The following is a 13326-nucleotide window of genomic DNA, read 5'->3' on the forward strand; positions in this document are numbered from 1 at the left end:
AATAGTCTAAGACAATTTAAAAAAAGAATCCACACAGAATAAATTGAAGCAAAACATTTCAAACTATTCTTTCTATGCACAATATATTTCAAAGTATTGTGTATAGAATTTTTAAACATGGTTTCACTTCAATTTATTTTGGATAGAATCTTTTTTTAAATAGTCTAAGACAATTTAAAAAAAGAATCCACACAGAATTTTAAAAAATCATATGCACAATAAATAAAATATTATTTTAAAATACATTAAAAAAATAAAAGAAAAAAACCCAGCTCACTTACCAGCAGGCTTGCACTCCAAGTAAACCCAGAATGATGTAGATGTTAATACAAAGAACTGAGCAAATTGAAATGGTGAAATTAGTCAGGGAAATATTTTTCAAAGAAACTTTGCCACCATTTTGGAGCAGACCTCCAACCTCTGTGCCCCTCCACTCTGGAAAATCCAGGAAGTAACACTTGCGACCTCTCTAGCCATTTCCTGGAGCTCTATGGTACTTGGTCATTTTTTCTTATAAAATGAGGTAAAAGGGGCGGGGGGGGGTCTGTTTTGTTGCTTTAACGTTTTAATATCTTCAATGAAAGTACTGAGACAGAGAGAGGGATTAGACAGGGTGTCTTTTGTCTTGCCCCGGTTAGGATTTCTTAAGCAAATCCACTGGGCTTTCAACATGAAGCCAGAAAATCGGGACTTTTTAAAAACGGCCTGGGACACAGGAAAAATTGTTATAAAGTGTGACCATCCCGCTGAAATCGGGACATCTGGTCACCTTATGCTAAGGTTCAACCAAGTAGAAAAAGGGACAACAGCACATAAGCCAATTCTATTCAATGTTTTCGTTCCAACATTGAATTACAATCAAGCTTTACATGTAAATGTTATTAAATCTTGTGAGAAATATTGAACAATAGCAAAACCATGCCATGATGCAAGGGGAAATTGAGTTATTAATAGCTAGCATTTACACAATATTATTAAACAATACTGTGAGAGCCTTATACATACAGTACATTATCTAATAAATGAATCACCATATCAAATTTTAGTCTAATTGCGTAATTTAGACTAGTTGTTTAATCATATCCTCTCTAGTCTAGAAATTATTTAGGGGCATAAATAGGGTTCTTTCCCATCGCCTGTTACCTGCAATGCTTTTAACTAGAGATGACAATGATTAGATTTGCAAACTTGGACTTGTGAAACATGCATTCTACAATAGGGGTATAGCTCCTCCTCTAAAACTTCCTCAATTACATAAGCAATTTATGTATTTAAAAATAAACAAAATACAGTGAGATGAAAGTACATCTAATTGGCTTAATATAACAGTTGGAGAGGAGGGGAGAGAATGGATGACAGACTTAAGCTGCTAATCATGTTATAGCAGTGTTTTAACTAGAGCTGTTATTTCTTTCATAAGGTGTAAAATTGGGGGATGGAGTTCTGCTGATTTTCAAGAGCTTGTAAAAAAGAAGTGACATCTGAAGCTCTTGCAAATGCTGATATCATATAATGGCAGGTGGCCATCATAATTCCCCATTTGACAGAGAAATGGGAAGCACTGCTTTAAGAAAGTGCTATATGTCGATTGTGAAGCCAGGTGATAAATCTTTGTTACTGGCATTAACACAGAAGCTATATTTATATTAAGGCACTGATCTATAAATCTCATAGATGTTACCTATTGTCAATTATAGTATTAAGATTGCGAGAGTTGACTGAATTTCTTACATTTTTCCATAATAGCTGGGTTGTGGTTTTTTTGACAAAGATAGACACAAATATACTGCAGTTACAAGTAAACTATTCTACACTAGATCATTTAGGCTGGAAAAACAGGTTTCAAAAATGGATTTTGCAAAACATGTTGGCCCAAGAGATTCCCCATTTTGAAATGTTAAAGCAATCACTCTCATTCTGTAAAAAGAATCAGAACTGCTTCAGACATCTTTACCTGCATTCACTCAGTATCCAATATATATACATGCACATTACACACATACGTACATACCCAAGAAAAGCATTCAAGGCAGTTCTCCATTAGAATAGGATATCATCATTTGTAACTATGTTAATACATTAGGAAAACCGTCCAGAGTATTTGATTACAACAGACCATGCATCAGGCTATTTTTGTTTGTTTATATATAGCCCAGAGACACATCATATAAGGTGGGTGGCCATATAAATCTGATAAATGTTACTATGAGAAGAATATGCTGGATCTTAATTATCTAATTAATTATAGAACTCTCATCATAAACTTTAGAAGAACTAACAATAGTGTAAGTTGTTAAAAGATATGTCAAAACATGAAACAGAAAATGCTTCAGATTTTTGTAGTATTTCTATACATAAGCTTGACAGTGGGTAATTTTTATTATGTTAATTAGTTGCAGAAACACAAAAGAAGACCTAGCTACCATATAGCCATAATAACTGTCAATTAAAACTTCTAAAAAGCCACCTGACTCTACATGGTCAATCTAATGGAAGACATCCTCTGCCTTATTTAACTCAGATAGGTACCTCAGATAAAATGAATTTACTTTTTTCTTGATTATTACTAACAGATGTAAAATTAATAATTATTTTAAAAAACCTTATGTTTGAGCATTTGATGCAAATATTATGCAAAACATTTCCAAAGTCAGTGAGGGCTGTAAAGCAGTATGAAGTGGTTACTAAGTCTAAGTGTTATTGCTATATATAGGTAAAATAATTAATTAGGATTAAAAAAACCCTTAACTTGAACAATGAACTCCTTTAGCTATGTAAGCTCACTGGGTGATATTATTTCTTAGTCTAACTATTTTACAAGGTTGTACTTGCCAGGAAAACAATGAAGGGGGTGGTGGTGGTGCTTTGTATACAATCTAAAATTCCCAGAAATGAAATAGACTACCAATCTAATTAGGGATGTACTGATAGTGAAGACAAACTGAGATGGTAACTTGGGACCTGCAAGGAGACCCCAAGAGGAGTTGTAGTGGAGAAATCATATAAAAGAAGGGAGGGAGGGAGGGACCACTGCTGTTTCTTCTGTTTTTCTTCTGCTCTGCTGAGTCAGCTGTCTCTGAATCAGCACCATCACAATTGTTTCAACTACCAACCTCCTCCCCTCAGTTAGAGGAGAGATATTTTGAAGTTATCAGACCCACTCCAGTGGTAACAGCATAGAAGAAATAGCTATGGGAGTTTCCTTCTCAATGGCAGCTACAGCTGAGACATGGTTCTTAGCTTTAAGTTTGCCTTAAGGGACAGAAAGCTTTACTCCCAAGATCACCATCAGCAGCAGCAGCAACAACATCTGTCTAAATTTCAGGTCCTTAGGAAAGACTTTTGGTGAACAAAAATGCAAACTCCAGTCAAAACAGCTGGCTGACTGTGCAACCAGCCACAATAATAACTATTATTATTAACAAGAATAAACTTTGGCTAGCAGCTATAGATGCCTTCCTAATTATTCAGTATCTCCTTCCTACACTGATTTGATATGTTTAGCATTTAATACAGAATGATAGAAATTATGCTAAATGGAAATCTCAAAAATTAAAGGCTGAAAACCCATGAAAAAGGATGCATCGCTGAAGAAAATAACTGTATATGAATCAAAACAAAGTAACAGAACCTTACATGTCAGAGATGTGGAAAAATCCACAAGGAGGAAATATATCTGCTTTCAGTACTATGATTTTCAGTTTACGAATTATAATTTATAATTTATAGAAAGGTGTTGCACTTTCTGGTTCCAAGTAATTAGAAGTGGAAACCATTGGTCTTAATGAGATCTCTTTCTGAATAAATGTGTCTAAGCCCAGCAAGAGAAAAAGGAAAGTTACATGTTATCTCTTTATGATTAGTCTTAATATAAGAATACAAAACATAGCAAGAAAGTTATATTAAATTTTTTCTTGACATAAATGCTTTAAAAGTTTAAAATGAGTTAAACTAAAAAAAACCCAACCACTTTAATTACTTTAGAGAAAACATTCCTCTGCCTCGGGTACTTGTGCAATAGTATTTCTTATGTGATAACCTAAGCATAAACTGTTGTTCTTGAACAGAAATTATTGGTAGAGGCAGTTCTTATTTCTTATTGAACTGGGCTAATTTGTGAGAGAAGAAAAGGCAGGAAAGATAAACCAAAATCCCCAGAAAACAGGAGAAGCAAAAATACGCTTTGTCTATCAGTCTCAATTAGCTCTTTTCTGATGCTCAGAAAACTTGAACAATAAATTGGGGGTGGGGGGGTGGGGGGACCCTGAGAGAAAATATGGAGAGGTCAGCTTCAAATGAATTTGTAACTATTGTTTAGGCAGAAAAATTTTATACCGCTTCAGTCTTCCTTTCTCTAAAAACATGCCATTGTTCACTTGTTTCTGATTTTATCAATTTTACATTGTTATAATAATTTTAAAACACAAAAGTTAGAAAGTTACAAAGTATAGATTAACTTTCTTATTGTAGCAATTTGCTGTTTTCAAGCAGAAAATATCTGCATATACTAAAGATACTGCATTCTTAGAAGAATACAAGTATAAGCCACCATTTAAACTTTGTTTCCCTGAAAATAAGACAGGCTTTTATTTTCCTTAGACCCTCAAAATAAGTGCTTGGCCTTATTTTTGGTGTGGTCTTATTATTTTTGAGGTGCAGGAGGTGGCAAGCTTGGTTACCTCATGGCTGCTGCTGTGTTGCAATATGTTCGGGAAGGGCTTATTTTTTGGGGAGGGCTTATTTTAGCACATGCGCTCAAAAGCCTGATTGGGATTATTATCCTGGGAGATCTTATTTTCAGGGAAACAGGATATGTTATCAATTCCATACATTTCCTCTAGGTGACACAGAACTATATGGGCATCGACATAAATGGTCTTGCATTGTCAACACACATATATCAAATAAGTCATCCAAATCACACTGACCTCCCTAGAATCTAAACTGCAAAATCAGAACAGCTTTTCTCTAGTCAGGCAGCAATACCTTTTTGTTAAATGAAAGAGAAAAAAACCCCATGGTGTTAAATTATAATACTGTTAAAAAGAAAGGCATATTTGATCAAGAAGTGGCTTTAAACAAATAATGTATTGTTTTATGTAAGCTGTTAAAAATCTTAATTACTCTTCAAGTGACCTAAGTGAAATTAAAATGCATGCATTTAGAACAACATATTTATATTAAAAGAAGCAAAACAGAAAATATATTTGTTAATGTATGTGAGTGAAATATATTTGTTAATGGATGTCAGTGTAGATGTACAGGTACATAAACCGCAATTACAGTCTATATATACAAAGTGCAATTACAATATGTATGTGTGTACAGAGAAAGGATTTGAATAGTTTTTAATGAAGCAATAAGGCAAACAAGAAATAGTCCTTTCCTTCCCGATAATTATTGTTCACATATAGCAATGGTAGTTGATGATGGAATTCTGAGGTATCTTCTACAATAATCTGAATCTGTTGCAGAAATCTCAATATCTGGCTAAGATTCTGATGACAAATTATTCCTTCTTTTAAAATCCTTTCTTCCACTAACACAAAAGTACAAAGTACTTTTTATAGAATTGTAAGTTTCACACAGGCACATAGAACTAAATCTACAATTTTGGGCACTTTGACATTCATCCACTAGGATTAGAATATGAAATGTTGCAGGCAAGTTTTTCTTTGTTTGTACACATTTTCTACAAGTAAGCACAAAAATACTGGGAAAATACTTTTAGAAGAGATGCAAGTTAATTTTAACACATCACCATAGTTATATTATAGTTATTCCCTGTTATTTTCAAACAGAGTATAAAAGATAGGAAAGGTCCAGAGAAAATGACTGGCCAATGGACTGGCAAGGTTGAACAAGCCATGTTTCTCATATTTAAAATTCCCACTTTATTTTTATATTTTAAAGGGGGAAAAATAATGGCTATGTTTTGCTCCTGTAATAATATTCCTGCTCTACCAGCGCGCGCGCGGGGGGGGGGGGCAGGCATGACGGGGCGTGACAAGGGAATAAAACAGACAACTTGAATTGGGATAAAGAGAGATACCATTTTGGGGGGTGGGTTAAAACTCAGTTTCTCATGATGGAGTCTTCTAATAGTCAAATTGCCTGCTGATCAGTTACTTTTGGTAGAATTGTTCAAAAAGAGTATCAAGCCTGCCCAAACTGAAACACTGAGCAACTCACACACAAAACTACCTACTGGATCTGCCCAGTAGTACAGATTTTCCCAGAACTGAGTGGAAATGCTGGCTGCTGTAAATGACTCTTTTGGGAAATGCCTCTTATAATTTGTAAGATGTCCCAAGTCCAACAATCCATAAAATGGATCTGTAACATTATGACTAAAATATAACTGAAGTGCACAGAGCTTCTGTTCATTTACAGGTCATCCTCAACTTACAACAGTTCATTTAGTGAACGTTCGAAGTTACACAGCACTGAAACAAGTGACTTATAACCATTTTTCACACTTATGACCATTGCAGCATCCCCACAGTCACATGATTTACATTTGGATGCTTGAAAACTGGTTTATATTTATGTCAGTTGCAGTGTCCTGGAGTCACGTGACTATCTTTTGCGACCTCCTGATGAGCAAACTCAATGGGAAAGCCAGATTCACTTAATAACCATGTTATTAATTTAACAACTGCAGTGATTCACTTAACAAAAATGGCAAGAAAAGTTGTAAAATGAGACAAAATTTGCTTAACCACTGTCTCACTTAGCAACATAAATTTTGGGCTCAATCGTGGTCATAAGTCAAGGACTATCTGTATTTTAGGCAAATCCCCCTCCAATTGTATCCACATAAAATTCCTTCCCAAAAACTAAATTGCCAGCAATGATAATCAAAATAGAGGCGGTAAGCCTAATTTTCCATATTGAAAATCACCAACATAAGATGTGAAGTAGACAGTAGAAGGATAATTTTATAGAGTCAGAGTCAGAAACAAACATCAAGCTGTTGAACCCAGTCATGCCCTGTTGAAAAATCCAAATTAAATAACCTAATGGCTTTCTTCCTGAACACATGCAAGCAATCTGGATATTACCCTTTTTTAAACTAAAAACACCATTGGGAAAATTATCATTCGAGACAGTAATGGACTAATTATGTGCAACAATCCAAACCAGTGAAGTCTCTTAACAGGGAAAGCAAGATGTGGAATGAAGTTACATTTTAGCAAGAATCACCTGAAGAATTAGCATAATCTCACCCTGAAAAATGGACTTGATAAATATGATACAAGACAAAAAATGTGCTTGTCCAGGACAGTGGTGGGATTCAAATAATTTAACAATGGGTTCTCTGCCCTAATGACCAGCTGGGTAGGTGGGGCTCAGTGGTCATGTGACTGGGTGGGCATGGCCAATTCAATGTCACTCACATCAATGGGCACTTCGCCTTAGCTGTGACAATGTAATAAGGGTTAACCAGAGACGCAGTTTCGGTAAGCAGGGTAATAAAGATTAGGCTAGAAACAACACCAGAATGTTTCCTTCCTGGCTTCCTTACAAGATAAACCCTGTAAAGTGGAAAAAAACAAAAGGAGATTTCTTCCAACAACCGGTTCTCCAAACTGCTTAGAAAGTTAACAACCGGTACTCCTGAATAGGTGTGAACTGGCTGAATCCCACCACTGGTTTAGGACAAGGAAAAGCCTATCTTTGTGAAAATGTGCCAGATGTGCAAAAATTTTATTTCCATTTGAATCCAACATGTAGCATCAGAAATTGAAGAAATGAAAGCCATGCCATTGAATTATACTAAGAGGTCAGCAATGAAGTGTCAGTAAATGTCAGGCTACCCACCGTACCCCCAGATCCCAGAGACTCCCAATCTTTCCTAAAGAAAATCAGACATTTTCTGAAAATGTCACAAGGCCTAAATAACACCAGCTTCGTTTAAAAGTCCAATGAAAAGGCACTTTAGCACTAGCCACATCTAAGTCCTGAATAGGAAGTATCTTGTATTTATGCTATCAGAATGCAGGAGAGAGAAATATAATTCTGTAGGTTTATCAATTTTTCAGCTGGTACAAAAACAACTTAAGGTATCAGAATCCTACACAGCAAATAAATGAATAGCACTATTTCCTTTAAACATCTCACTATGAATCTTGGTCTCCACTGTCAGTGGAGTATTCACTGCAAAAATGCCCAAAATGATTGGTGAATGCTCCATTAAAATGGAAGGGTTGTCCTCATCCTTTCTATAATTTTTAAAAAACATGTAGGAGAATGAAAAGAATTCCCTAAAGACAGAACATTTGAAAAATCATTGCCCTATTGTATTGTTCTCAGCAGAAAAGAAAGATTTTCTAGATATTTAAGGCACAGTTAAACACAAATATGATGTACAGATTTATTGCAAGGAAAAAGACTTTATCCTCACTTTTAACAACAGTATGGGCTACATATAAAGAAAGGCCTTCAAGAATTGAACATAATTTTCTTGTCAGAGTTTATCTATTACTTGTCAAATTATTCTAATTGATAAGTATTTAAAATCCTTTAAACATGTACATATAACTTGGTCTTTGAAAATAATACAATATATTGAAAGATTAAGAAGTTAATAGTTTTTTTAAACATCTGTTTACACATGCACATACACTTAGGCATCCAATCTACTAGGTACGGTTTCTCTTTTTAAAGTATGTCCAAAGTTTCTGTTTCTAGTCAGCATTATTTTGTCCCTAAAATTTCTATGCTAAATGTGATAAACAGTAAATAAAGCACCATTTACTACTTAACAAAACAAAAACAAAAACATTCTTCTCAGAGGAAAAGCAAACTGTTTAAATTATTGTTTCACTAAATTAATAGTTACGTATTGCAATATTTTACAAAGATATACAACATATTAAGAGGGTAAAATTATATAGCAGCAATTTCAGCTTAGGCTAATATAGATGGAAAAGTAGTCTGCAAATTAACTATGTTATAAAATATTGAAAACAGATGAGAAGTCTTCCAAATTTCATTTTTTTGAAGAATATGTAATATAAATAGTGCAATTCTGCATGTTATTTTAAAGTACCTAACTTTAATATTTTAAAAATATTTTCTGTAAATTCTAGTTCTTTTTACAACCCTGGAAACAGTAAAATCCAAAATTCTTACCCATAAGCCGTCTGATGTAAAGAACATCAAACAAACAACATATCAATGCATCTGGTGCATGAAACTTAACAATTCAATTCTATTAAATATCAAGATTTCTAAATCCATTAATGAGATCTGGAATGAGAACTGGAACTTTTACATTTAAAAAAAAATAGGCCTTACCAGAGCCAGAAAATACTTACATGCAGTTGCAAAGCATGACATTTTATATATCATTTCGTCAGCACATAAACATTGCATTAAGATTAAAAGCTAAAAACAATAGAAATAATATTTTACCTCCATTTTCTTCCCCATTGCTATTGTTAGTCTCAGCCATTTCATTGCTGTCCAACTCAGATTCACAACTTAAATCCAATGTTCCATCTGCTGGGCATGTAGTGTCTTCCTTCTGTGTGTAAAGACATATGTCATGCTGCTTGTCACATTTCAAAAAAGAATGTGCTTCTTAGGAATGTTCTTTAAATAAAATGTGATTCCTGACAATTTCATGAATAAGGAAAAAGTCTCTCTCAGGGCACAAGCCTTCTAGAAACTTACATAGAAAAATGTATCTGATTTCACACCAGTATTCATAGAAACTGACTTATTCCTTTAAAAAATCCAACAATTCCAAAAAACGATGCAGAATAAAATCAAACACCTTTTTTATGTTCTGCTTTTATTAGGTGGAACATAATTCTATAATTACATAACAAATTCCACAGTTCAGATGATGAGGGCTTTGTGGGTTGGTTTTTTTCCCCTATAAAGCCTAACTATACCACACAAAAGAAAATCTAATCAAATGCAAAAGCTGCTTTTGAATTCTGGCAGCTAGTAGAAAATGGCCCATATTTCTATTTCTCAGAAGAGTGCTATTCCATTTGATTACTTCAAGAAAATGCCACATTCTATCAGTTTCAAAATAATGCCTCCTCCTTCACTCAGATATCACTATTAGATTAAGGATTAAATAAATAGTTCTGCTCGTTCAAATAAAATCATTACTTGTATCACACAGCTTTACATTTTCAGTTCCTTGTTAACTCTAGAATTGTCATTCATGATATAAATCTTTCCAAATGTCTCTTTCACAAATACAGTGTGAATATATTTGCTTATTTCTAAATAAGCAAGTAAACCTTTGTTTATTTCTATAAAGGCAACATCTAAAATCTCAGTTAGGGAAAATAAACAAATCTACGCCTATTCTTGAATTTTGTTTAACTTATAAAGTTTATCTGGATTGGAAATCATGTTAAGTGATCTTAAAAATGTCTCAAACACAGTTTACCCGTTTCCTACTTAATGATTTCAATCTAATTTATTATTTATTTATATGATTTGTTAATTCAATGCATTGACTTCACAGGTCTGGGTAATTTTGTTTCTAAAATTATGCAACTCACCTTGAGTGCGTAGAGTCCTGCTTTGCCAGGAATTTTGAAGAATGTCCCATCACCAACACGAGTGTTGGTATGAAGCATTGCATTCAGACAAGCTAATGGAGAAGTGCCACTGAAAAACAAAAATAAAGCTGGCTAAAATGGAGTGTTTCTCAGAACCTTCTTCCCTCTTCTTAAAACTCATGTTTCACTTTAAAAAAATCCTGAAAACCTCCCAACATCTACATTACAATAACAGGCCAGTTGAAACTTAATCATATGCATCTGCCCCTTCAGCTTCAGGCAAAAAGTCTGCAAATTATAATTATGCTATTTTCACACAGTAAACAGTTCAGCATTGAAAAAGAGCTAGAGTCCAAATATTTATGTGAAATTACTTTGCAAATAACACCATAATGCCTTATTTTTAGAATGTTATAGACAATGCGGCTGTTGCACACGAATGATCAAAATGGTACAAGTTCATGGGCAGCTGCATTCCATAGGATGGAGAGGCAACAAAAGAATGCTAAAAGACTCCTGAACAGCCACATTTAAAATTGCAACGCTAGCTCGGAACAAATATGGGCAGCACTGCTTTAACACAGCCAGTATAAACCATAGATCCTGGAATAAGTAGACAACAGTAAAGTAATTTGAAGCCATTCAAAGCCATTCACTCATTCTGTGATGAGCAACTTTCCTAAATCTACTGGAAGTTCCTTTGATTTCAAAGGATTCTGCTTGGAAGTGTAGGATCAGTTGCTGTTTATGAAATAATTCTAATATATAGGGGTGCTAAAAAATTTGTAAAACCTTTTGAAAGTTCAATAGTTCTGCATAAATATGATCTAAATCATGATCTGTTCTCCGTCCAAGTCCTAAAACTAGAGGTGAACCCAATTAAACAAATGTCAAAAACATTCTATTGTATTTAGTTTTAGTTTTAGTGTTTTGTGATTTACAAAATTTACTTTTACAACATAAATATTTATATTTGTGAAATAAGAACTTTAATCATCATGACTATAATCATACACAATTAATTAAATTCTTAAAAGGAAGCACCAGATTGCAAGCTTTTCTCTTCATGCAACTTTTAATAAAGCAATACTAATCTAACTAATACTAATCTGACTGAATTTAACCAAGATAATTTACAGTAATTAAGTAATATCAATTGTAATTGTTACTTCAAATTATGACTATATCCTTATCAAATGTTGCATTTTACAATAAAACTTTGCTTTAAAGGATCATCTAATGGAAGTTTGTTCCTCTTGAACTTTTATTGAACTTGATACATTGTTTATTTATTTAATTTATATAACTCCCGTATCACTATCAATCGACTATAAGCTGCAGTAATGTGGGTAATTTATCATTCATGTCAATTTATCAAATGATAAATTTATGTGACATAAATATAACAAAATTTAATATACTGGTACATGTAAGTGCCCTGTGCAGACCTCTTCGCATACATTGGGACTGTCTATTATTTTAGTGTGTGTGTGTGTGTGTGTGTGTGTGTGTGTGTGTCCATACAGAAACTTCATTTGTTACATTTGCTTCATTTAATCAAAGACTTATAACAGCAAAATTGGAGCTGGTATCATAATGGAGGGGATTATTTTTAGAATGGATTTTGGGTGATGTAGCTGTTAGCTTTTTTTTTGTTTCAAATACATAGGATAGAAACATTTTAAGGAAATGCCTGGGTAAATTATTGAAAATATTAATATAGATGAATTATGTTGCTAGGGCAAAAGAGCATCAGGTGATTGCACTGACTTACAACTGCAATTACTGGAATTCCAATTGCCATCATTAGGCAAATCCTTCTGCTGCCAGCTTCCCCATTGATTTTACCTGTTGGAAACCAGGCAAAAAGGGTACTAATGGCAATCATAAAGATATTGAGACTGTCATAATTGCAAGCAAGCTGCTATCTGAATTATGATTAGGTAACTGTGGGGATGCTACAATGATCACAACTAGGAGAAATGTTCATTGTTAAGTGCCATCATAACTTTGAATGATTGCTGAATGAGTCACTGAATTAAATGTGGACTACCTGTGCATCTTTCATTTAGTATTAGTGAATGATTGTCATCTTTCCCAGATTGTCAGTTTTCCACCAGACAGGAAACATGACCAGATGAGCCAATTCTACTGTATTGTAAGGCTACATTAACAAAACTTGCAGGTCTGTACAAATCCCCCACCATTTCTTTTATAGTCTCAGAAGTTAAGGAGCTTCCTTTCTGCGTTTCTTTTCCTCCCTGTTATGCAGCTGTGCCTTCTCTTAACCAGGTAGCATCTCTTTCCCCTTCTCCCAAATCCTTCCCACATCCCATTAGTCAGACTGATTTAATAACAGAACTCAAAAGTAATTTCCTACAAACATGTAATCTCTAATATAGTCCATAGAACTCCTCCCAAAAATCTGAAGTAGAACATTTAGAAATCAATAAGTAAAAACAAGAGTATTCCTAAAAGAAGCAAAATTTGGAAACACTTTTCTAGCCTAACATACCAAATTAAACTACCAAAGTCAATATACCGTTTATACTCGAGTATAGGCCGACCCGAATATAAGCCGAGGCACCTAATTTTACCACAAAAACCTGGAAAAGTTATTGACTCGAGTATAAGCCTAGGATGGGAAATGCAGCAGCTACCGGTAAATTTCAAAAATAAAAATAGATACCAATAATGTTTTTGAATATTTATTTCCTCCCCTGGAGTGGGGAGGAATTGGGGATTTCATAGTATCCTTCCCCTGGAGTGGGGAGGAATTGGGGATTTTGCAGTA

The 13326-nt window shown here is 34.1% G+C and overlaps 1 protein-coding gene across 2 annotated transcripts in view; it reads right to left on the minus strand.

Annotated features, from left to right (window-relative positions):
- ASXL3 (ASXL transcriptional regulator 3) overlaps positions 1-13326 on the minus strand; it is a 137588-nt gene that overhangs the window by 57959 nt on the left and 66303 nt on the right. For both annotated transcript variants that reach the window (XM_087707108.1, XM_087707107.1), the window contains exons 3-4: positions 10533-10641; positions 9421-9532 (exon numbers count right to left, since the gene is read on the minus strand). In XM_087707108.1, the coding sequence (XP_087563234.1) occupies positions 9421-9532; positions 10533-10641 (221 nt within the window). The remainder of the gene's footprint in view (positions 1-9420; positions 9533-10532; positions 10642-13326) is intronic.

The sequence above is a fragment of the Thamnophis sirtalis genome, unplaced genomic scaffold, assembly GCF_051295495.1.
Source record: "Thamnophis sirtalis isolate CommonGarterSnake01/CBP01778 unplaced genomic scaffold, rThaSir2_p1.2 scaffold_2, whole genome shotgun sequence".
Taxonomy (NCBI): Eukaryota; Metazoa; Chordata; class Lepidosauria; order Squamata; family Natricidae; genus Thamnophis; species Thamnophis sirtalis.